Raw genomic sequence first — 26585 nt, 5'->3', positions numbered from 1 at the left:
CAGCCATCACAAAGCTGCGTGCTTCAGGACCTTTCTATCAGTCTACAGGTTTCAGGCATTTATACTTTGCCCATCGTCACAGAGAACTCAGCACAGCAGAGGGACAAAGGCAAGGGAAACCTTTGGTGACTGGAGAGAAGGTACACTGGGCCCTGCATAGCAGGCTAACACTGCTCCAGCACTAATGCTCCCAAACAACCCATACAGTTAAAAGGCATGTTAGTTCTTCAGTAGTTCGCATTTTCCTCATGATCACATAATTTAAAGCCAGCTGGGACAAAGCTCTGGATAATACTCTGGAGCACAATCCTGCATCAATGGGGGGATGGGCCAGGTGACTCAATCCATCTTTTCCATCTCTAATTTTTGAACAAGCTTGTCCATTCCTTTGGCATGGGGCTGTTCCCATTGTTTCATGTTCTCTATGTATATAAATCTCCCCACTGTATTTTCCACTGAATGCATCCGATGAAGTGAGCTGTAGCTCACGAAAGCTTATGCTGAAATAAATTTGTTAGTCTCTAAGGTGCCACAAGTCCTCCTTTTCTTTTTACAATGGGGTGGGTGGTGAAAGAGGCAGTCAAGGAGAGGACTCCCTGTTCCACTCCGTACTCAAGGCAACCTGAGCAGTCACTACTGCGATGAAGACAGGCACTACCAAGAATGCCATGAGGGCTGATTGCCAGCTAGGCTGAGCACTCAAAGCTCCCATTAACTTCAAGGGCAGCTGTGGATGGTCAGTCCCTCTGACAATCAGGACCTACAGTTCACTACATCACCACCCCCTTCGCATGAACACCAGTCAGAACCAAGGACCCCTCTCACCTTTATGTTGTGCTCACTCTCTGGATACTTGTCAGTGTCTGATCGCCTCCTCTCCACTGTTCTTCTTTCATCTACCTATAGGGATACAGAAGAGACACGATTCACGATTGTGCATGGACTCTAGAGTGAGGAATTAGTGCCAGGCCTTTGAGCAACTGTGCAAAACCAAAAGGGATTTCTCAGGAGACAAAAGGCGAACAGAAGAGACAAAGTTGGCTCCTGCTGCACTGAGTCAAACCGGCACCAGCAAGGGAAAATGGGGCACCAAGACGCAAGAAGGACAGCAGCAAAAGGGGACACATTCCCGTTGATCTCTCTACTCCACCATGCTGCCAAAGAGGAAAGCTGATCTAGAGAAAGCTTAAAGCACCAAAAACCAGTTCCTCAAAGGTATTTCAGTCGGGGTTAGGTGCCTAAATAGCCTTGAGGCTCTGTAGTGGAGTCAGGGTACCAATTGCAATCTGGTTAAATGTTGCTATGGTAAAGTTGGGATGTGTTGGAGGGCTTTTCCTTTACTCTTTCCCCTGGTTCTTGTTAGGCAGACAGAAAGCAGAAGACCAGAAGTTCTAAGTGCAGGCAATGTGATGTTTATTGGGATTAGTTTTCAGCAAACGTGTCCCATAACTTTGATGCCGCAGAGCCTTATTTTCCAGTGTTTCCTACTTCCCTCTTCTTAGCAGCCAAAATTATACTTGTAATGCACACCCACAGTTCCACCCCTTACAACTTATGGTCATGTTCTGTTTTGTGGGGTCGTAGGTCTAGGGTCTTTATTCCACCCCTTTTGTACCCCACGGGAGGGGTAAGGAGTGAGGTTGTGCTACAGTCAGGGGCAGGCATTTTTTTGGTCTTTTAGCGTTTTACCTTTCCCCCCAACCCTCCCTTGCCCCTTCTGACTGGTTGCTTGACCTTGCCTTGAGATAAGGAGTTGAGGCAGTTTTTAAGTGTGCGTTTATATATTACACTTCCACCATGCCCAGTAGCACTTTCACTGCTTTTATTTGTTCCCATTATACTAACAAACCCATTTGGCTTAGGCAAAAGCAAGATATACAGTGTCTGTCTCTGTCCTTAGTAAGGATCCCTTTGTTCACACATATTAGTAAGAATGTATGTATATTAAAAATCAAACAGGCAAGCCAAACTTAAAATACTATTTTAGGCAAAACTACAGGTCTGGATCCTACATTGGCACTAGCACTCCTAACAGGATGTGCCCATGTCCCTGTATCCAGGCTAAAGTCTTGACAGTCCAGCTCTCTAACACGCTTAGAGGGACACAATTAGGTCCCATCTCACTACCTTGAATTGTATTGTAACAGATCCCCAGATCGTTGCAGCAGAGATGGTGCCTTGGAGTTACCCTCCCGACTCTTAGTGAACCATGGACAAAACATTAAGCAAATGAAACAGACAGTTTTCTGGCCCACTGCAAGTACGTGTTCTGACAAATACAGTCAGCTATGGACAAGGCTGGCAAAGATCACAGGGGATCCCCCATGAACACTGATACAGGAGCCCTGGCACCCCTCCTTCGATCATGAAAACTCCACCCAGTTTAAGCCCTTCTTCCATGAAGGACCTGAAGTCAGCTCAACCCGTGGGATCCCTTTGGTGTTAAACTGATTTACTGCAACGAGCGCTATTCTCTGCTGCATTGCTTCCACTGCCTGTTACCCTTTTGTTGCCATCTTGGGTGATTACAGATCACATCTATAGGGCCTTCAATGACAGGGTGTCAAAGTGCTTTGTGGGTAAATAAGACTAGCTTTGCAGTCTCCCTGTGAGATCACTGATCATTGTCATCAGAAACCAGGGGTCTGAAGCAGGGATAGGTTAAATGACTTGCCAAAGGGCACAAAGGAAGTCTGTGGCAGAGCTAGAATTGAATTCATGGCTCCTGACTCTCAGACTGTCCTTCTGAGGAGGCAGTTCCTGCTGGTTCCTTTCAGTGTGACATTTTGTTTTTGTGGTGCCCTTCCACCCCCACCCTTTTCTCTTTGATCACTGGTTGTTACTTGCTCCATCTAGCCCCAGCGCAGTCCTGAAGCTCCTCTGCCTCTTTCCTTCCCTGTACACTCTTCCCTCTCACTTGTGGACTGCAGTACTTGTGCTTTATTTTTAACTAGGAAGGCAGAAACGTGCCCTTCTCCAAGGCAAATTGCAGTGTCACTTGGTGCAGTGTTACTTGCAAGAGACACCAATGGAGCAGCTGGTAACCTCCGATAGGAGCGCAAGCTTTTCCACATTGCTCCTTCACAACTCTAGTTTGCAAGTGAGACCCAGTGCTGTTTCCTGAAACCTACTCCAGGGACAATCAGAGCCTGGAAACGTCATGAAGTAGTACCACTTAGAGAGTACATTCGGTGGGGAGGCAGTAGGGTAGGGAATTGCATGACTTTCTTAATGCCTCCAGGCAGCAGCAGGGACATACAGGATGGGGCGGGGGAGGGGGGAAGACTTTAAGAAAAAACTCAGGTCACAGAATCATAGAGTGTACAGCTGTGCGTGTGTGTCATGCTCACGGAAGCTCATGACGGGAGCACAGTATACAGCAGAGGGAGGCTAGCACCCACTTGCAAGAGTAGCAGCAAGTGTGAAAACCATTAGCCCTCCTGTGTCAATTTCTTTCAATGTTAATCTCTTGCGCCTGTCAAATAAAACAGGAAGGGCAGGCAGGAAAGAGAGGGCGCTTGTTGGATGCGCCTCTCCTATTCTCCCTACCCTTCAACTCCTCAGACTCCACTATTATAAACAGCAATCACGTGAATGGCTGGGACAGGTTTAGGGCTTGTCTACACAGGGGGTTATTCCAGAATAAGTTAAGGTGTGAATTTAAAGCACTGGAGCTATTCCAGAGCAAGAGTGGCCACATGGGGAGCTACTCTGGAACAGCTCTACTGCCTTAAATCCACCCCTTGCCTTATTCCAGAATAACTTCCCCATGTAGACAAGCCCTGAACCTCTCTGTCTCAGGAAGGTAAAGGTTCCTCACTTGTATCTGTTCTTTGCTATGAGACCCTGCTGCCTAACTGGGAATGATCCTGCATCTCCTCACTGGAGAATCACACAAACTGTGGGATCCCTGGATCACTGCCTCATTCTTACCAACCAGCATTTGGAATCGAGATCTGCCAGTGAGAAGAAAAAACAGCTCCAGTAGGTGAACCACCAGCTGAAGAAACTTCAGCAAACCCCACTGGCCTGATGACGATGACACAGCCGTAACATCCTGCTCTGTGTACTGCCCCCAGCTGCATCCCTACTCGAGCTGCCTCGGCTGCCCACTGCTTGCTGCTGCATCACATGATCTTTGGCACATTTTGCTGCCAAATGACACAGCATTTATCACTGCGGTCACCCCCAGTTTTGGCCGCATAGGGGCTGACTGCACAAATTCCATGTGGATCTAGCAACTTGTTATTTTGCAGCAGGGAGACCAACAACCCCCTCGGGAGTGGCACGGCATCGGAAAGGCAAAATCATAGCCAAGGGATTTCCAAAATTGCACCCAATCCTCTATGGGAGTGTTACTGGAAAGTCATGTGTGGCCCCAAGGCCATCAGCTCGCCTGAGTTTTGCACATGAAAGGAAAACAAAAATATAAAGAGCAAATTCACAGCACAAACAGCTTGGAAATGATAACTCTGTGAAGTCATGTCTGAGCTGAAAACAGGAATCCTATTCTGGCTAGTTGCTTAGTGCGATTTTTAGACAACAAACAAAACTCTTAGATGCCATAAAGGATATTACTGAAACAAGGCAAAGGGTGATGAGGAATTAATTAAAATGCTGAAACTATAGGGCCTGATTCTGCTTTCATTATGCTGATGAAAATCAAGTGGCATTCCAGTGAAACTTTCCAGACAAGTTTCTATAGCACATAGCATTCGGAGCACCTTAACTGAAATTGCTTGGAGTTACACAGCACAATCAGGGCGAGTGGATCAGAATTGGCTAATAGAGTTTGAAAGGACGCTCAGAAATAAAATTAGGAAGGTGTTGCGTGTGCTGTTGTGGAAAAGACTCTGCTCCCAGAGGAGCCATCCCAGGGGGCAGTACAGTGAGAGAGGACATTAGCTAGTTAGAGAACTGTGTGAATACTCACTCAGTGCTGACATGATCAATAAAGCTCAGAGTTATTTCAGTATCTGGGCTCTGATTCAAGAAGCCCTGAGCATCTGGGGACACATCAGTGATCTGCAGTCTACATTTCAGGTGTTGCACAGAATCCACCACCTATGGCCAGATTAAGGCATAGGCACCCCATTGGCCTTACACTTAGCACACCAGTTCCCAAACTTACATGACGAGATCAGAATCTCCACTTTCAAGTTTTTAAAATGATGTTTCTATCTCTCAGGGGTGCAAGGAGAAGCTTGAAAATGTGCCCCAAGTGTAACTGATGCCTGCCTGAGTCTGCAGACAGCTTGAACCTATTGCTCCAAGAGATGTGAACGGCCCCACTAATCTTAACTGAACCTGCTGCCAACCCAAGGAGGGGCAGCGCTACAACACTGTGGGGGAGGGGCATGAGGGGCCCATATGGGTTGTGCCTAAAGCCCCAGACTGCCTTAATTCAACCCTGCCACCATCACCATCACAGCCTCTGTCTGACCACTCTAGCATGAAAGCTTCCCACGCTGCCAAGCCTCTCCCTTTGACTTAGCGCCAGACATGATCATGCAAGTCCAGCCACAGAGAGGGCATTTTCATGTTCCTTGGACGCAATAAAAACTCCGGCCAGCATCTTCTGTGTGCTACCGACACTCACTGCTGTCGCAGCACTTTATTTGAAAAGCACTGTACGAACCTTAACTCCCTGTTCCACACAATGCCCATGTGCGGTGAATAATGTTATTGCCCTTCTACACATGGGGAAACTGAGGCACAGAAAGGTTAACACCCAACTGTGAGACAGTCACTGCACCAGGATCAAGAACCCTGAGCTCAAGCCGCCATCTGTGCTCCCAGCCCTTTGCTCCGGTCACCAGATCATGCTGCCTCTCAAGCCTATGCCCCAAGTAGGAATTGTCACATAGATGTTGATGGCAGCATTGGTGTTTCTGAGGGTGGGCTTTCAGAAGAAATGCTGTTCTCTGGAGGAAGGGAGAGGAGAGAGGGTCATGTGTCTGCTCCTTTCTAGGAGCCCAGTTCTGCCAAAAGATCTGCATGCTTGAACTTCACTCCTTCACAGAGTCCAATTGACTTCAGTGGGACCCCTCTTGCAGGAGGAAGAGGATGGGCAGCTGAAGGACCACACCTTAGGTTTGTTTGGGATCTTTCAAGCTAGTGTTACTCTAGAAGGCTTGTTTTTAAATGCTGCCACTGACACAGTACATGCAAATCCCGCCCTTGGTAAGATCCCCACAGGTAGGAAAGATTAAATGAGTTCATTTTGGGGTCTAGACCATCTCATTGAATTTTTATTTTCAAAATGAAGATGATAAATCATATGACTCAATCAAGCAGATGCCATCTGCAGATCCTGGTCGGAGGAGATACATTAGTATGGTTTCTTAAGCTCTTTAGGGTCAGATTTGCTACCCTTACTCCATGGGTAGTCCCACTGAAATGGAGTAACTGCAGAGGAAGGTGCTAGTCCATGTGAGCAAAAGCAGCAGATCCTAGTTATGTGGGGCTAGATTTTCAAAGCAGCTCGGAGCCAGATTTCCAAGTGCTCAGAACCCACAACTGGGCCAGATTTTCAAAAAAGCTCAGCACATTGGGTGGATTATTTTTTCTGACCACCTATTGTGATGCCCATGTGGGAGCTGAGTTCTTTGGAAAACCACATCCGCAGTGTCAAATGGAACACTTTCTCTCTTTCGCTTTTTGGCAGTGGGTTTCTCTCTGTTGTGGGGAGGGGTGACATATTCTGACATGTATAGCTGAGCCGGTGAGGGCGATTCGTCCATCTCCAGACTGGAAATGGCTTCACTTGTGATGTATCACCTAGGGAAATGCTGTTAATAAAAAGGCAATGTAAAATACCCAGAAGCCACATACCTATCTGTCTATTTGCAAGATGTAACGTGTTAATTAACAGGTATGCTCCAGTGGTGCGGGTGTGCCGGCTCACAGCTCTAATGCATAAAGTGATTCTCCTGAAATGTAGCCATGAAAAATGCTAGAGCGTGGAGGGCCCTCTTAGGAAAACTGCTACCAAACACACAGCCAGTGAGACTTGCCTTAAGCCCTACTGACAAAAATCAGAATCCTGCAACCAGGGGAAAGTTGTGGATACAGACAGCAAGGGGAGGGGAGAACACGGTTGCTCTTTACAAAACTTGGGGGAATTGATTTTATCAGTTTCTGTGGGAGTGGAAGCCATGTTTGATGTCAGTTCTGTCTCTGCACACAGGGTGAAGCACAGTTGGATTCTCAGAGTTTCCAGGGACAAAGGGATCCACTCCCCCAAACAGGCCAGATCATGTCCCATTGTGGAAACACCTGCACAGGGGCCAGGAACTCTGATGTCCACACTGAGCTCAGGCATATGCTTGATGCACAGGGCCAGCTGCATGGAGTCCCTGTGCTTCTTCATGGGCTCCCCAGTGCTCCAGCTCAGAGGAACAGAGAATGTTCTGTAGGAACAGGACTATGGCTTCTGGCTCTAATTTTTTTCTGTTTCTGCTGGATGCAGGAAATGAAGGTGTGGGAAATGTGGGTCCTCCACAGCCAGTTCTCAAGCCCTCACCACTTGTATATTCCCAGACACCATAGAGAGCTTTCTGTGAGGGCTAATGGAACATAGGACTGCTGCTATGGAGGCAGCTGATTTCTCCTTCTGTATGGTGGGGAGAATTGCATGCAGCATCCGTTCCATGCACAGATCCTGAGGGTGGGATCCAGCCCTATACATTTTCTAAGCTGTGGGCTCTTAGGCAGTTGCTATGGTAAAGCCACTTAACCCACCACCAGAAATATTGCACTTCAGCTCCAGATTACATTTGATGAAAAATCGTGGGAGCCATGTCCAACTCCAGACAACAGCTGGGCACTGGCATGCTCAGCCTTCCCATGCTGCTGCCCCATTCTCAAGCTGACAGGCACAGTACCACCTCACTCATCACCCATGAGGGAAGAGCATATTAGTGTCCAATTGGCTTTTGGTGGGTTCCCTGGCTGCAAAGCAATCGGCAAGGAGTTTTGTGGGGAGGTCAACCTGTCAGTGAGAGCAGCAGCATGGGGAGTCCAAGATGGAGAGCCTGTGGTCTGTCATGGCAACAGTGAGTGGGAGTGAAAGGTTTATGAATGTGGCTTCTCAATTTTATGCCATCGCTTCTGAGTTGGAGCCTGTGGTCTAGTTTGCTCTGTAAGTGTTCTGCCTTTGCTTTATGTGTGCTGCACCTTTAAATCTCTAAGAACTCGACTGTCTGCAGAGCCAGGCAGACATTTTGAGTGGCAGAGTTGGTGCAGCCTACTAGGGAGGAGACATGGTCACACCGTGCTCTCTCATGGAGACTTGACTTTAGCAAACCACAAAAGTACAATTCTAAAAGACAACATGATTCTGCCTGAAAGGTGCTGTTTGGTCTTTGTTTAAGGGAAAGCTTACAAGAGATGAAGATTTCTGCTGTGCTATATGTGGCCCAGAGGGGTTGTTGGTTGACAACCCCACGGCTCTCTGGGAGGAGAGACAAGGTAAGCACTTTACCCATTTTGATTCTTAAAATGTAGGATACACCCCTGTGGTAGGTTGGGTAAGCTTCTAGTCACTTGCTCAATCCAGCAAAATGTCAACAGGCTCCATGCAAACTCATTTCTAAAAGAGAGCCTGGAGATCTGAAAGCAACTTCCACACCACAGCCACCAGAGAGAGGAAAAGGACCAAGTGTCTGGATAGCCCAAGACTGGGTGTCAGAGCTGTTGAGCCATCCGCAGGGCATTCTAGACAATCCAAGCCACCCCACACAGTGCTGCATCTGTCTGAGGGAGGGAGACTCTGGGTGTTAAAGAGTCAGCAAGGAATGGATTGATCTGAGAGTGTGCAAGAGAGTGAAGGAGGAGAGCATGTGTAGCTGGGGCTGAGTGAATGTGGGCATTGTTAGCCTGGACAGACTGGATGTCTCAGGACAAGGGGATATGGAAGAGAAGGGAAGGGCCTTTTGCTTATAGGTCATCACTCTCAATCTAGATGAGGCTGGTAACTGCTGGCAGTAATCACCATCTGTTCAGCTGCCTGTATATTGAGACTGAGACTCAGTTCAGTTCCTTGTGGACAGGCATTCATACCACAAAAACCACCATCACAATTGGTGTGGATTAGCACCCTTGCTAGTAATCTCAGTAAAAAGCCCTGGACTGAATGGGAATAGAGAATTACCCTCTTGTCACTTGGGGTGGTCCATCCCCAGGTTGAGACACAGTGGTAGGAAGGTTTCAGAGTAGCCGCCGTGTTAGTCTGTATTCGCAAAAAGAAAAGGAGGACTTGTGGCACCTTAGAGACTAACAAATTTATTTGAGCATAAGCTTTCGTGAGCTACAGCTCACTTCATCAGAATGCATCCGATGAAGGGAGCTGTAGCTCACGAAAGCTTATGCTCTAATAAATTTGTTAGTCTCTAAGGTGCCACAAGTCCTCCTTTTCTTAGTGGTAGGAAGCTTCCTGTGAAGAGACTGAGCATCTGCAGAAGCATCTGGAAATGAAATGGAAGAGCCAACTTAGTTGCCTCCACTGCTGATTGCTTCTGCATAGGAGAAAAAGGGGCAAAGGAAACAGTCTACTCCTCAAGGACTAGAGCCAGCAACGGGTGTGGTGGTACCAGCCTCCCCCCAGAAGCTGCCAGTGGAACAGAAGAGAAGGGAACCAAGGACAAGACTGTCCTACAGGATGTGCCAGGGAGCAGGGAGACCACATGGCAGGCCAACATGGGCAAGAACATAGAAGCAAGGGACCAGGGCTGTGGCAGCCGGTGCAGGGGAATAGGAAGACCAGGCAGAAGGGAAGCATGTACAAGGGAAGAAGAGGAGAGACAGGAATATAATAGGTGGGAGGGGGTGATGGCATGTATGATATTTTTCAAAAAGCACAAATCACATAATCATAGGCTCTTAGAAATGTAGGGAATGCACGGCAGACAGTTACAAATACCTACATGCACTGGTGGTACAGAGTTCAATGAGATCGCCACTGCAGCACGAGCCACAGAGATGGCGTGCATTCATGAGTGGGATTCAAACTGGCAAGTCTGGCATGGAGGTGGGTGCGTGTGATTGCCAGTAAGCAGGCAGGTAGTTCTGCCTTATTGCCAGTCGCGGGAAGATGGGTCCAGGGGACGTAAATGGGACAGAAGAGGGGGTCCACGTGATTGTGAGTGGAAGAGAAGGTGCGCCTCACCATGGGGCAGAAGGTTGTCTAGATGGGACAAGAGGTGTCTGTAAAACAATCTCTCTGTTAATGTGTGACAGATCGAGTACACCTGCCGCATCAGAAATTGTGCGGCTTTGGGCTAAGAAGTCTTTTATAGATTCATAGATATTAAGGTCAGAAGGGACCATTATGATCATCTAGTCCGACCCGACCCCCCCCCCCCCCCCCCCCGCACAACACAGGCCACAGAATCTCACCTACCCACTCCTGCGAAAAACCTCTCACTTATGTCTGAGCTATTGAAGTCCTCAGATCGTGGTTTATTTGAAGTCAATGTGAAAAAGCAACCACTCCCTAGATGGGAATAAGATCAGACCACTGACTCCATCTGATCTGGTATCTGACCACCAGCAATGGCCAAAACTGGTTTCTTCAAGACAAGGCCCCTTAAATGCACCCCAATCAATTGTGCTATGCTGTGCATTTTATAGAGTGTTTCGTATCAAAGAATCCTCTCAGTAATTCAGTTTAACATATTTCTTTCCCACTTTTGCTAGGGCAATACTATCCAGGGACAGAAATGCTGCCCAAAGTGAGCTTAGGAATGCCAGAAGCTCCCAGATATCATCTCAGTGCAAACCTTGCATTGACGTCAGTAGGAGCGGGATTAGGCCCTAAATAGAAAGGGCCCCTCCTTCTTTACCACCCTCTAGCTCTGGCCATCCCCCTCTTTTAATGTGAACAATTCTCCCTTGTGTGAGGAGCAGGGAAAGTTGGGAGCTCTGTCACACTCAAACAAAAACAAAAGGCTCTTTACAGCAAAAAGCATTGTTTAAAAAGCTTCAGCAATCCCAATATCTATTTCATGCTGTGAGGCGGAGCGGCTCCTGGGCTCGAGGACAAATGGCATGATGTTATGGAAACTCAAAGGCAGGCACTGCCCGTGAGAGCCAAGCGATTCTGCCAGCCGTGCTTACCAACTCTCCCAGCGTGATTTACAATCTCCATTTCATTGTCTCTTTGTGCTCCCTGCTGTCCTGTCAACCATTCTACACTTCGAGCTGTGCAGGCAAAAAGGAACAGACCTGCCCATCTTACCATGTAAAACCCTCCCATGCCCCCACTCATGGCATGCACCATAGTGTTGACAGCACAGAGACAAGTTTTCTTCCTGCGGATACCATGCTGAGAAGAGGGCAGAGTGCAAGAGCAGCTGCTGAATCAGTGCCTCCTGAAAAGGCGGATTGAATTGTGCTGTGCTTGAATTAATTGCCCCCCTGCATCAGCAGAATGTAGCCAAGACTCTGTCAATCTCAGTCTGCTAGAGCTCAGCTCAAAGGTACATTTAATCTCCACTGGAGAACACAAATAATGCAGCTGCCCCTTCAAGCACAGAGCCAGCCCTGTGCCTCCCGCCTGGGCTGTGTGGTACAGGAGGAAGCAGTGTTTCTAAAGGCTAGAAACAGGGACTGCCAATCAGGATTCTCTTCTCTTCTCTCTCTCTCTGAGGTAGTTAAACCATCCCCATTAGTATAGGATCTGAGCACCTCACAGTCTGTGATGTATTTATCATCACAATGCTCCTGTGAGGAAGGGAAGTGCTATTATCCCCAACTTACTGACAGAGACTAGGACAGGGAGAGAAAATAACTTGCCTGGGATCACCCAGGAAGTCTGTGGGGGAGCAGGGAATTGAAGGCAAATCTCCTGAGTCCCAGACTAGCACCCTAGTCATCGGACCCTGATTTCCTTCCTCTGTGGCTTTGGACAAGTCACTGAACCTTTCTGTGCTTCAGTTTCCCCATCTGTAAAATGGGTTAATGTACTTATTCACTGCTCTGAGATTGTCAAACCAAAACATATGAATGAATCTATTCCTATGTTCTTACTATTAGTTAGCCTGATGCCCACCAGCTCTCAGGAGGGAGATTAATCGGCGGCAGAGTGGGAGAGACAGATGTATCTGTCTTCGGCTTTTCGGAGTCCTGCCAGCACCAGTAAATGGATGCATTGCTGACAATGCTCCCTCCCAAATCTGTATCGGAAATGACTGAAGTGGCAGTGTAGGCTGGACAAAGCCATTTCAGAAAATGTTTCTAGGTGCAACGGGTGCAAGCTGAACTGAAGGCGGACAAGGGGCAGCTGTCGTTTTAGGCTCCATCTGCACTGCATCGCTAACTGATTCTAGTTACCACATGTTTAAAATCTGTAGCATAGTGAGGAACCTATGCATATGCCACAGATTGGGCTTGGTGAGGTCCCATCGACGCTATACACTTTAATCATGCTGACAGGTTTCAGAGTAGCAGCCGTGTTAGTCTGTATTCGCAAAAAGAAAAGGAGTACTTGTGGCATCTTAGAGACTAACCAATTTATTTGAGCATAAGCTTTTGTGAGTCTCTAAGGTGCCACAAGTCCTCCTTTTCTTTTTAATCATGCTGTATCCAAGTCCCGTGACTCACTGGTTGTAGGCTGCTTGTGGCTGAGTACTGCTTATCATGCAGTTGTCTCAGTAGTAACTTGTGTTCCCTCTGGGTATGTCTACACTGCAATTAGACACCCATAGCTGGCCTGTGCCAGCTGACTTGTGGTCTGTGGGGCTGTTTAACTGTAGTGTAGACCTCTGGGCTTGGACTCGAGCCTGGGCTCTAGGACCCTGCGAAGCGGGAGAGTCCCAGAACTCTACACTGCAATTAAACAGCCCTGCAGCCCGAGTCAACTGGCACGGGCCAGCTGCGGGTTTTTAATTGCAGCGTAGACACACCCTCTGTCCATTTGTCATACCAATCCGTTGTCTCTCATCTCATACTTAGGGTTTGTCTACATGGCCCTGCAATTTGGACTACTACAGGGATTAGAATTGCTGCACCTAAAAGGTTTCAGAGTAGCAACCTTGCTGTAACCGCCCCGGGGGGATGCTGCTGGTGTGAACTAATAGGTACTCAGTTCATGTTAACACAGTCTGGTTTGAAGAGGACTACATTAATGCAAACTAGGTACCTTTTAGTTCATACTAGCGGCATCCATACAGGGCAGTTGCAGCACAACACTTTGGTGCGTGCTGCAAGTCACACGCCCATAGTCTACACACCATGCTGCAGTACACGCATAGCCTTAGATTCTAAGCTCTCTGCGACAGGACCCATCTCTTTGTGATATGTCAGTATAGCACCCAGCACACTGGGGCTTGGCCTCCAGGTGCTACCACGTTCAAATCAAATAACAATAATTAACAAGGTAGGGGAGACAGCGTTGTATTTCCCAATAGGTGGGCGAATCTCATGAGGCTGATTGGAACGTAGAATATTGAGGTATAACGAATAAGTGTTGGAAATTAGGGTTTCAGAGATCAGCTCAATCACCTTTTTTATATTATGGCTGATTTAAAAAACTAGTTAATCTACAAAAAACATTTTAAAAAACCTACTTAACTAAAATGAGCACAAGGGGGCTGAGAATCTAGTGTCCAGTGGTTTCTGTTAGGACCTTCGTTTTCTCAGTTCCACTCTGCCTTCTCTGAGGGTCAGAATGGTAGCTCCTTGTTTGCTTGCTGGCTGAGGTGTTTTTTAGCACATCCACAGACATCTCCTAAAGAGCATGGCTCTTTGTACAGGGGCAGGGTGTCTGTCTCAGGAAGTAGCTGCCTCTGTACTCTCTGCCAATACTAAATAGAGGTGGCTCTGTTGTTAAAGTGAGCTCATACCAGTGTCATTAGTCCAGGACTCAGCCTGGCTGCACTAACCCACCAATAAGGAGACAGTGAAATCATACAACAGTCTTAATTCTTTCTTTTCATTGCCTTCAGACCCTTAAACGCAGCTTAGTAATCTACTTCTTGCTTCTGTACACTAGGGTGCAGTATTTAGACTCTTTTATTTTAAGCTCCAGTTTGGTTTTTCCTGCACCCATCCTATGCATTTGACACTTTGCTGCTGCACAGCGAAGCTGTGAATGCGACCAAATGACTTTGTGGAATTCTTCTCAGAGTGGATAATGGCACCCACTTTGTCATTTCTCATGGCCACCCCTTCGCGCGCACGTGTCCTCCAGAATGCAGGAATGAAAGTTCTCTCTCCTTCCCTACCCAGACCACTTGCTTCAATTTCAAAATCCAAACATGAACACTGGTGTCGGAGGAGGACAGCACAGCCTGAGGGTTTGCAGAGAAGCATTAATTGGGGGTTATCTGGATTAAATTTTGACAAAGTCCAATGAGTACACTGTGGCCATTTGCAAATGCGTAATAGGAGGCAGTGACAGGGAAATGTTGGCTCCTCTCCCTGGGATACCCAGTTAGCTAAATTAATTGGGAACATTGTCTTTAAAGTGTGGTAGAACAGTGTGATCAGAAAGTTATTTGAGGGGAGGGAAAGCCAAGCCTTTTGGACTGTTATGGACTTCCTACTGAGTCTTCCTGAAAACTGAGTTGCAGCATATATTTACATTTTGGAGGAGGCGAATTTGATAGGCAAGCTCCCTTTCTAAAGCAGCAATGATCCCTAATGAGCATGCCCCAAAACATTTCCTATTAATTTTCTAAGTGTCCTCTGTTTAGCTTTAACTATGGCAAAGTGTAGCTTGGAGGTAGGGCACTGAATGGGGAGGAGATAGGGTGTTGTGAATGCAGCTCCCTTTTCTCACACTTTAGGGCTCTGATTATTAGATCTGCAGGAGATACAATTCGGGCAGGAATGGGGGGAGAGGAAAGATAGCTTTTATCAATCCCGTGCCACAAGACAGAGCAACCTCAAGGCTGCTCTAATATATACATTGGGTTTTCAATGACTCCAAGGGCTGTTTGAGCAGGCAAGAATAGCCACAGCACACCGGTGCACAGACTACATCCTCTATCCCCCAAACATGCCCTGACAATTCCCCTTCGGCAGTGGCTGTGTTGTAGAACGATTACACTAGGTCTGTGCTACCATGGAAACCCCCTGCGCTGCTGAGTATTCAATGGTAGCTCAATCTGCTGACTTATCTGCTTCTTTATGACGCTCAGTGTAAAGCAACCAGAGAGAAACAGATAGTAGGGTCCCATATCTCTAGTCAAACTCTCAGTGGGGAGAAGAAAAAGCAGGAAAATAACTGAGGCAATTAGCAGCACACTTTGGCTGCAGTCCCATTGAGGGAAATTGCATTAGTCCTTTGATCTTTATGTACAACCTTGTTTTGTGTATTTAGCTTTATGTTTTCTCTTGTTATCTTTCATGATCCTGAGCACTGGGTGTCAGAGGCACACTCTTGCTTGGCTGTGGATTCTCTTGTATTGAAATACATCATTTTTGCGAGGAAGGAGTTTGCAATAGAGTATTTGGTCCGCGTTTCCAAAATCTAAAAAGTTCAACAAAATTGTCAAATGGGCTGCCCCATGGGTGACATCAGTTTGTTTTGGACATGGATATTGCCCACCCCAATTAACTTTTAAGTTGTACTGACTGTTTGTTTGGGATAGGGCTCTTTGACTACATTCTGCTCCTTGGCCCTGAGTGGAAAGCTGGCTTTAGGTGTCCATAAGGCCTAAATGATGGTAACTTTTGCATTCTTTCCTCCTTAAATGCAAGGCAAGTACATGGCAATGCCTGCCCTTCCCCTTGTTCCCCTCAAAGAAGCATCATATGAGATTCCTTTGGGGAGCATGTTGAAGAATCTGCTGAAGTCAGAACTGAACAAGTCTGGAGATAGCTAGAGCTAGGATCGCAGATAAGGGAACGTGGATCAAGGCCTATGGCCTTGTCTTCTTCTGAGCTAGGATAGCCAGACAGCTTTAGCCCTGATAACTCCCACGCTACTAAAAAACACGACTGACTTCCTAAGGAAACTACAATCCATCTGTGATCTTCCTGAAGATACTATCCTGGCCACTATGGATGTAGAAGCCCTCTACACCAACATTCCACACAAAGATGTACTACAAGCCATCAGGAACACTATCCCTGATAATGTCACGGCAAACCTGGTGGCTGAACTTTGTGACTTTGACCTAACCCATAACTATTTCACATTTGGAGACAATGTATACCTTCAAATCAGCGGCACTGCTATGGGTACCCGCATGGCCCCACAGTATGCCAACATTTTTATGGCTGACTTAGAACAACGCTTCCTCAGCTCTCGTCCCCTAATACCCCTACTCTACTTGCGCTATATTGATGACATCTTCATCATCTGGACCCACGGAAAAGAAGCCCTTGAGGAATTCCACCATGATTTCAACAATTTCCATCCCACCATCAACCTCAGCCTGGACCAGTCCACACAAGAGATCCACTTCCTGGACACTACGGTGCTAATAAGTGATGGTCACATAAACACCACCCTATACCGGAAACCTACTGACCGCTATTCCTACCTACATGCCTCCAGCTTTCACCCAGACCACACCACACGGTCCATTGTCTACAGCCAAGCTCTGAGATACAACCACATTTGCTCCAACCCCTCAGACAGAGACAAACACCTACAAGATCTCTATCAAGCGTTCTTACAACTACAATACCCACCTGCTGAAGTGAAGAAACAGATTGACAGAGCCAGAAGAGTACCCAGAAGTCACCTACTACAGGACAGGCCTAACAAAGAAAATAACAGAACGCCACTAGCCTTCACCTTCAGCCCTCAACTAAAACCTCTCCAACGCATTATCAAGGATCTACAACCTATCCTGAAGGACGACCCATCATTCTCACAAATCTTGGGAGACAGCCCAGTCCTTGCTTACAGACAGCCCCCTGAAGCAAATACTCACCAGCAACTACATACCACACAACAGAACCACTAACCCAGGAACCTATCCTTGCAACAAAGCCCGTTGCCAACTGTGCCCACATATCTATTCAAGGGACACCATCACAGGGCCTAATAACGGCCACACTATCAGAGGCTCGTTCACCTGCACATCTACCAATGTGATATATGCCATCATGTGCAAGCAATGCCCCTCTGCCATGTACATTGGTCAAACTGGACAGTCTCTACGTAAAAGAATAAATGGACACAAATCAGATGTCAAGAATTATAACGTTCATAAACCAGTCGGAGAACACTTCAATCTCTCTGGTCACGCGATTACAGACATGAAAGTTGCAATATTACAACAGAAAAACTTCAAAACCAGACTCCAGCGAGAGACTGCTGAATTGGAATTCATTTGCAAATTGGATACAATTAACTTAGCCACTCCCGGTCTCTATTCAAGCCTAAGTCATTATTGCAAGGTAACCTATTTCCCCTTGTTTTTTCCTACAACCCTTCCCCCTCCCCCGTTCCTCAGACGTTCTTGTTAAACCCTGAATTTGTGCTGGAAATGGCCCACCTTGATTATCATACACATTGTAAGAAGAGTGATCACTTTAGATAAGCTATTACCAGCAGGAGAGTGGGGTGGGGGGAGAGAAAACTTTTTGAAGTGATAAACACCCATTTTTTCATGATCTGTGTGTATAAAAACATCCTCACTGCATTTTCCACTTTTATGCATCCGATGAAGTGAGCTGTAGCTCACGAAAACTTATGCTCAAATAAATTGGTTAGTCTCTAAGGTGCCACAAGTACTCCTTTTCTTTTTGCGAATACAGACTAACATGGCTGCTACTCTGAAACCTACTAAAAAACACTATCTCCAACTGACTGGCTGCCAGAACCTTTCCCCCTCTGCTCCTCCAGCCCAATAGCAATTGGTGGAGTACCGGTCCTTATGACACAGACTTTTGGAATGCACTCACTTTTTCCTTGTTGTCCATGGTGATGGCGATCTGCATCCGTCTCCCTCTGCGGAAAGCTACCAGGTGGTCCACCTCTTCCTCACTCAGGTCTGGGTCCCCTCCTTGGCTCAGGAGGCCATCTGAACTCCGTTTCTCACTGACAATCCGCTTCCCCTGGAAACAACAGAGCAAGTGCAACATACACATATAGTGACACAAAATTTATACGCATCCCCCTCCTTGTACCAGCCTCTCACTATGATGATAAACACAGAGGGGCTGGTGGTGAATTTAGGAATTGGCATAACAGAATAGATCAAAGGTCCATCCAGTCCAGTCCAGCCTCCAAGCTCTGAAAGCGGCAAATACTGGGAACTTCAGAGGAAAATGTAAAGTTCACATAAATCCACTTGGCTTATTGTGTACAACTATCCAATGAGGAACATTTCTTCTTGTCTTCATTTCTCCAAAACTTGAGTATTGATTGACAGCCTTTATCATTTTTATTTTATAGTGAATTATAGTCAGGTGTTGCTATTTGTATTCTCTTTTTACTCTTACTAAGATATTTGCCTCCATAAAATCCAAGGGTTAAAATGGGGGAGGCGGAGTAGTGATACTCCCCTAAGTACCATGCACAAACCATGTCCTTGTCACCTGAGACTCTGTGATCTTCATAATATCATTGTCCCTCTCCTTTCTTGAATGATTTGATCAACAGTAGAACAATTGAACTACTGATCAAATCGTGAAATAGTTGAGTGTTGACATTTTAACTCTTGTCATGAGCTTGAGATGACATGGGCATCGTACTGATAAGCTAACGAGCATTCCTGTACTCCAGCAGTGCCAGTTAGGTGCACCTGCAGAACGTGCTCCGCCTGGAGAAGTGGAGTTTAAAAGGGTAAGACTGGCCACAAGACTAGAGGGTTGGGTTTGTTTTCCTCCTAGGAGCAGAGAGGCTGCCAGGGACTGCTAGCGAGCTCTGCTAGCAAGGGGCGCTCAGTCTGAGGCAGTTGCTAGCCCATCCTTCTCCCCCTCCTTGTTTGGGGCAGACTGGCACTATGAGCCTGATATGGATAAAGGATGCTGGAGGGATCTTTGCATCCAGTGAACTGTGGTGTGACCTGGGGAGTGCTGCCAGGGACAAGAGGCAAGTGAACATAACTAGACTCAAGAGTCAGAAAGGACCCTGAGAGTGAGCTGAACTCCTGCTGGAAACAGTCAGATTGCCCAGCAGTGGGTGTATGTAGGGGACCCAAGGGTAACAGATTCAGAGAGACTACAGCTGAACCCAGGTTAAGAGTCAGCTGACTACAGCTATTACAATTGGAAAGTAAGGACATTCTTCTTTAGTTAAAGGGCAAGAAGCCTGTGTGTTTGAAGCAGAAGGAACAGGGGCCTAGGCCTAGCACTGTGCGTGCGATTAATAATTTTGCCAGTTGTCTACAGCACATGGGTTTTTTACAGTAGTGACCAGCCAGGTAGTGCAGATCAGGATCCAGATTCATAGATTTCAAGGCCAGAAGGGACCATTGTGATCATCTAGTCTGACCTCCTGTATAGCACAGACCAGATAACTTCCCTCAAAATAATTCCTACAGCAAAGCTTTTAGAAAAACATCCAATCTTGATTTTAAAATTGTCAGTGATGGAGAATCCACCACAACCCATGGTAATTTGTTCCAATGGTTAATTACTATCACTGTAAAAACTTATGCCTTATTTCCATTCTGAATTTGTCTAGCTTCAACTTCCAGCCATTGGATTGTGTTATACCTTTCTCTGCTAGACTGAGAGCCCATTATCAAATATTTGTTCCCCATGTAGGTACTTATAGACTGTGATCAAGCCTCCCTTTAACTGTCTCTTTGTTAAACCAAATAGATGGAGCTCCTTGAGTCTGACTGTTTTCATCATTCTTATGGCTCTTCTCTGAACTCCAATTTATCAGCATCCTTCTTGGATTGTGGACACCAGAACTGGGCACAGTATTCTGGCAGTGGCTGCACCACAGTATAGAGGTAAAATAACTTCTCTAATCCAATTTGAGATTTCCTCTGTTTACGCATCCAAGAATTGCATTAACCCTTTTGGACACAGCATTGCACTGGGAACTCATGTTCCGCTGATTATTCACCATGACCCCAAATCTTTTTTAGAGTCAACCATTCAAACATCTACAAAGTTAAGGGGTTATTAGATTCTGGCTTTGATTAACACCCCATTTCTCATTTATTGAATCATGTCATGAGTAATATCAATAACCCTCCATGAACACACACAACTGGCAGTCAAAATACAGGATGTGTGAATGGGATGTTATGAATTGTACCCAACTGAATGATTTTAAGGGATACTATCAAGATAAAAACATGTATTTATTTTTAGTTCCTTTTTTCTACTCTCCTCTAATCATGTTCTTATAATGTGATATATACTTGTAATACTTTGGATTTTATAACTAAACAAATCTTTGAAATCTGGCTTACTTTTCACCATTTATGTGTTTACTTTCTCAATTTTACTCAAATTGTAGAGTGCAATTAGAGTCTACATTTGTTGAGTGACGTGAGCTTTCCTGTTTATAGTCAGTGGGACTGATTCTTCTCTCACTTAAGCAACGAGGAGTCCAGTAGCACCTTAAAGACTAACAGATTTATTTGGGCATAGGCTTTCGTGGGTAAAAAAACCCAGTTCAGATGCATGGAGTGAAAATTACAGATACAGGCATAAATATATTGGCACATGAAGAGAAGGGAGTTACCTTACAAGTGGAGAACCAGTGTTGACAAGGCCAATTCAATCAGGGTGGATGTGGTCCTCTCCCAATAATTGATGAGGAGCTGTCAATACCCAGAGAGGGAAAATTGCTTTTGTAGTGAGCCAGCAACTCCCAGTCCCTATTCAAGCCCAAATTAATGGTGTTAAGTTTGCAAATGAATTGTAGCTCTGCAGTTTCTCTCTGAAGTCTGTTTTTGAAGGTTTTTTGTTTAAGAATGGCTACTTTAAAATCTGTTATTGAATGTCCAGGGAGATTGAAGTGTTCTCCTACTGGCTTTTGTATGTTAACGTTCCTGATGTCTGATTTGTGTCCATTTATTCTTTTGCGTAGAGACTGTTCAGTTTTGCCAATGTACATGGCAGAGGGGCATTGCTGGCACAGGATGGCATATCACATTAGTAGATGTGCAGGTGAATGAGCCCCTGATGGTGTGGCTGATGTTGTTGGGTCCTCTGATGGTGTCGCTAGAGTAGATATGGGGGCAGAGTAGGCAGCGGGGTTTGTTACAGACATCAGGAATGGTAACATACAAAAGCCAGTAGGAGAACACTTCAATCTCCCTGGATTTGCAGCAGATACAGCACATCTAGACAATTTATCATTAGAATTAAATGTACCATTAGGAGGGTATAGAGCAAAAGTGAGGCAATTAGGCACAGCACAGATTATCTGGGGTGGGGGGTAGTGATGCTTTTATTAAGGAAGAACGCAGGAGACAGATCTACTTAGTAGGATTATGACTAGTTTGAAAAAAAGTCAGATGTGGAGATTACAGAAAATTGACTGGATTTTATGGAAATTTTTCCCACCCAGCATCCTTTCCAGCAAACTAATTCACAATATCCTCCTTCCAGCCACTTGATTTAATGTTCATGTGTTTTCTTTAATTCCTTTTGCTGGCATAATAATATCGGTTACTTCATTAGTCTCTTGTTTCTAATCTCGAGTGTCTAGAGGCGTCCTTTAATCACAATAAGAGAGTGCCCAGTGGGGCATACTGACACTTCCCAGGGGTTTCTGCTCTCCGTCTCTGGCTGAACAATACACCCAGGCCATGATATGCACTCTGGCATGACATACCCCCAGTTGTCTTTTCCTGCTTAAATATAGCAGTGCCCCTGCAGAGCTGCAGCTCGCTCAGAAAATCTCTGCAGGCTGTGGAGAGCCAGTTGGGGTCTGCTGTGTTTCAACTGCTTTGAGCCTCGCAGGAGTTAGCCACCAATACTTTCACTTATTCACAAATGTTGTTGATACAGGGCCTGATCCAAAGCCCGTTGAAGTCAATGGAAGGGCACCTGTTGACTTCAATGGGTGGTGAATCAAGTGTTGTTGTAAATTTAGCATTTGCAGTGACAAATCACTAAACAAATGAGCATGAATTGGGGTATTATCTACTTGGCCATATCTGATACTCTTGAATGTCTGTGGTCGAAGGCCTCATACCTGCAAGCCCTCCATGTGCAGAGTTCTCATTGACTTCAATGGAAATCTCCCCCACAGCTGACCCTGCATGGACTCTCACAGTGAAGAGGTTTCAGAGTGGTAGCCGTCTTAGTCTATATCCGCAAAAACAATGAGAAGTCCTTGTGGCACCTCTAAGGTGCCACAAGGACTCCTCATGTTTTTACAGTGAAGAGGCTGTCACAGCAAGAAGAAAGGCAGCTGAAGCTCCAACTGGAATTATGAACCAATAATAAATGCCAGTTATGCCTTTGCAGAGTTCTTCTACTGGCCCTATCTGCCCTTTTTTTGGCTTCACATCTTTCTCTGTGGCTAAAACTGACAACGTTAAGTATCCTCACACCTTCTGGTCAACTGTCTAAATGGGCCATCTTGATTATCACTACAAAAGTTTTTTTCTCCTGCTGATAATAGCTCATCTTAATTAATTAGCCTCTTACAGTTTGTACGGCAACTTCCACCTTTTCTGTATGTGTGTATATATATATATATATATATATATATATATCTTCTTACTATATGTTCCATTCTATGCATCCGATGAAGTGGGCTGTAGCCCACGAAAGCTTATGCTCCAATACGTCTGTTAATCTATAAGGTGCCACAGGACTCTTTGCCGCTTTCACAGATCCAGACTAACACAGCTACCCTTCTGATACTTGACAACATGTGATTAGAGGCTCTGACGTTAGATGTTTAGATGTAGTCAGAGAAGCTGCAGTCGCATCATTTATACTGATTAACTGCTATAGTGTAACTTGTGATGTACACACTACACGGCAACCTGTGTATTGTAATATGTCAACAAAAATCCAAGGTTAAAAACTGTCGGTTTAGGAGGAAGTTTCATAGTGAAGTAAGCTTGGAGAAACACAAACAGAACTGAGCATTGTATAGTTTATGTACTTTGCTCAGTCAGTCTTTCCTTGTGCTCTCTCTTTATAAAAAGAAAAGGCGTACTTGTGGCACCTTAGAGACGAACAAATTTATCTGAGCATAAGATTTCGTGAGCTACAGCTCACTCACGAAAGCTTATGCTCAAATAAATTTGTTCGTCTCTAAGGTGCCACAAGTACTCCTTTTCTTTTTGCGGATACAGACTAACACGGCTGCTACTCTGAAATCTCTCTTTATAGTTACTTTAGATATTTATGTTTGAATGAAAATATTCTCCCTTGCAAGGACCCTGGCATTTGCCATGGGAAGGAAGGTGATTTAATAAAGTGATTTAATTTAATAACTGGTTTATATTTCAGTGCCACTGTCCAAGACACAATAGGGTTTTCCAGTCCACATTTGATTCCTAGGCAGTGGAGCCTAATTGCCACCTGGCAACTTCTCGGGCCTTCTGCTGTCCTGTCAAGATATTTATTGGAACTCTGAAGTAGATAAGTCAACAGCCGATCTGAAATAATATACAACTTAGCCCAAGATTCTACACAATTGCTTTCTCCTCCTCCACTACACGTGCTCCCTCACTTACACACATGCTCCTCCAATTCCCATTTTAATAATTACACTGAATGTAACTAAATGAGGGTTCTGCAGTGACAGCATTGAAATACATAAAACAAACTGATTTTCCTCCGGCACCAATCCAGGCTAACGGTCACTGCTTTACACTAACATGTGGGAGACCGGGATGAAAACTTGGATTTTATGCTGTAGGTCATGTTCTGAGCTCCAAGGGTTAGAGCCTATGTGGGAGAGCCATATACAAAGAAAATGTTATTAATCCACATCTAAGACAACAGGCAGAAGTATGTAGCCAAAAGAGGCATCAATGGAGGATTAAATATTTCATTTGTAATGTTCAGTAAATAATGGATGTAGAGATTTAGATATAGATACTGCATAGTCCAAGACCAGAAGCATCTCTTTTTTTCATCTCATGAGGGGCTTTGGTTGTAGTGGAATGTGATTTCATTTGAAGGGGAGAAACATATTTAATGCAACTGTCAATCTATTTGGAAAGAATGAAATGAGGGGCCTGAATCCTTTCCAATGCATCTGAAAAATAATTTTGAAAGCAATCTTATTTCCTAAATGATTTGGTTCCTTTAGGGTAACATTTAATGGCTCTACAATCGCATAGTGATTGCAGCCACATCTCCTTCGTGGAGAAGGGCAAACAAAACAGGGAGAGATGGAATTCAAAGAGCACCAGAGGCACAAAACCAGGAGAGCTTTTCCAAACCACCTCATAAAGGAGAAGTGACTCTATGTGCATTTAGGCTACCCGCAAGGTTTTCTTCATCTCTGTGTAGTGGGAGTTGTGGGGTATTAGCTTCATATACTTGGAAAATGTTTTTGGCTTTAAGCTAAGTCATGTAAATGCACCCAGATACTATGAGCCAAATTCATCCCTGAACCTGAGCTTGGGGCCAGGCACCAGGAAGTTCCAATGAGGCAAAACTTTGTCACCTGTGTGCCTCCATCATGCTGGGTTGTCTGGCACAGGCTGGAACAGCCAGATGGGCTGCCCTAACTTGCACTTGGCTGCCCATAGCCCTGATGGGCCACTCCCTCAGCCAGTAATAGCTGAGGTGTAGCCTGGCCATGGCTCCTTTGTTCTGGCATGCCCCCCTACACTACAAGGTCTCAGCAGGAGCCTCGCACAGGGTCAGCTTTGCCAATTCCATGCCATCCTGGGACTCCTCATATGCTCGGGGCACTTCTTGGGGTCCATTAGTGCAGCTTTGACTCTGCCAGCATGGAAGAGTCCTAATGTAAAGGCTGTGTCATTCACTGGTGAGTCAAGCTTTATGTGCTAGTTGTCTAATAAATGTTTCATTATTATTAATAATCAATACTATGACACTCACATTCTGAGTGAATTAAGTGCCCATCTTCACTGGAAAAACATACCTCTCTGTTCTAAAGCTTTTAAAGGTGAAAAGGTAGCTTTTTAAGAACTCAATTCAAGTTATTATTTAGTGAGTCCCTTCAGGGGGTTTACTCTTGCTCTCACTGAAGTCAATGGCAAAATCACTGACTTCAATTAGAACAGGATCAGACCCACAGGGTACATCAGACCCTCACGTAACTGAGCACCGAGGCTTGTATCCTTACAATACTAACTGCCAGATCTTTATCAAGCCCTTCTTGGCAAATAACTTCTGACAGAGCAGAAGATGCAGCTGGGATTCTTTTTATCTTTGCACATGGAGACACAGACTTCACAAGTGTTTAGAAGTGAAGAGGTAACTTTTTGGATGACTTCTGCCTTTTCTAACAGTCTCTGATCAAGCTTGTAGACATAATACTTTTCACGGTGGATGTCTCAGAGACAGCATTTGGGGACCAGGGCCGTCTCTAGGTTTTTTGCCACCCCAAGCAAAAAATCTGCCGCCCCAAGTTCCAAGCGCAACTGCCCAAACAAAACAAAACAAAAAAAGGGTGGCCGGAACGCCGTCCCTGGCATTGTGCCGCCCCAAGCATGTGCTTGCTTTGCTGGTGCCTAGAGCCGGTCCTGTTGGGGACGAAGAGGGCATTTCAGAGCCCTGCATCTGGGGTTAGCCAATTAGTTCTGTATACCCTGCTCTTCAGGGCCAGTTGGGAGCCACCAGGATGGCCCAGCATCATATTTTTGTTACCAGTTTTAGTTCTTTACACGAAGGAGAGTTTGTCAGGAATGCTTAGGCTATTTGAAATGTCCATCTGTTATGAATTTACTGCTCTGGAAGTTGGCTACTGATACAAACAAGCAGACGAATGGAAATCTCCATCTGCTTACAATCATCTGGTGAGCTTGTTGGTGAGGAGACTAATTCCCAAGAAGAATTCTAGTTCTGCTTAACTTACCATCTTTAACAATATGTATCCCTGGGACACAAAACACCAGTATAGCATTCTTGCTGCCCACATGACTAGACTTAGCATCTCCTTCATTCCTGGAAAGCATCTTGATCCCTGATATAGATGGTATTCTAGAGCAGCTGTATTGTCCATCTATATCATCCTATGAACATCTAGTTTTGTTTTGTTTTGAGAGCTACCAAAATAAACCAGTTAATTCCAGAATAAAGTGCCAGAACCTGAGGTCCTTGCTCTGTTTTTATTCAGTCTTTGCTCAGGCAGACGCCCACTGATTTCAGTGGCAACTGTAGCCACTTTAATGTTTTACTTCCGTGCGAGCTTGCTTGAGTAAGAAACTAGTACAATCTGAGTAAGGACATAGGGATTTCTGCCCAGAAACAGGATCCCTTCTCTCACAATAATATCATTTACTCCCAGGTAGGGTGTAAAAATTTCCTCTAAAGTCTCATCACCCTAAAGGTTTGGCATCTGCCCTCAGGTTTACCCTTCCAGAGTCCCAAAGCATTGTGCCTGCTTCATTGGTCTCCTCTTTCGGCCGCCATGATAAAATGAACTCAGCATTCATTGGAGGAAGACATTTCTGGCCTAGAGTACTTTTTTGTGAGTCCAGTGTCAGTCCATAAACAGGTCTTGTGTGGTTATTGTCCCAAGGAATCAGTGGCATGTAGGATATGAC

The 26585-nt window shown here is 45.5% G+C and overlaps 1 protein-coding gene across 3 annotated transcripts in view; it reads right to left on the bottom strand.

Moving 5' to 3' along the window:
* The window catches only part of CCDC9B (coiled-coil domain containing 9B), a 162888-nt gene that overhangs the window by 50661 nt on the left and 85642 nt on the right, over positions 1-26585 (bottom strand). For all 3 annotated transcript variants that reach the window (XM_037900487.2, XM_037900486.2, XM_027831533.3), the window contains exons 5-6: positions 17866-18018; positions 826-900 (exon numbers count right to left, since the gene is read on the bottom strand). In XM_037900487.2, coding sequence (XP_037756415.1) covers positions 826-900; positions 17866-18018 — 228 coding nt within the window. The remainder of the gene's footprint in view (positions 1-825; positions 901-17865; positions 18019-26585) is intronic.

Source organism: Chelonia mydas, chromosome 6, assembly GCF_015237465.2.
Source record: "Chelonia mydas isolate rCheMyd1 chromosome 6, rCheMyd1.pri.v2, whole genome shotgun sequence".
NCBI classification, from domain to species: Eukaryota; Metazoa; Chordata; order Testudines; family Cheloniidae; genus Chelonia; species Chelonia mydas.
This window is presented reverse-complemented; position numbering and strand designations above follow the sequence as displayed.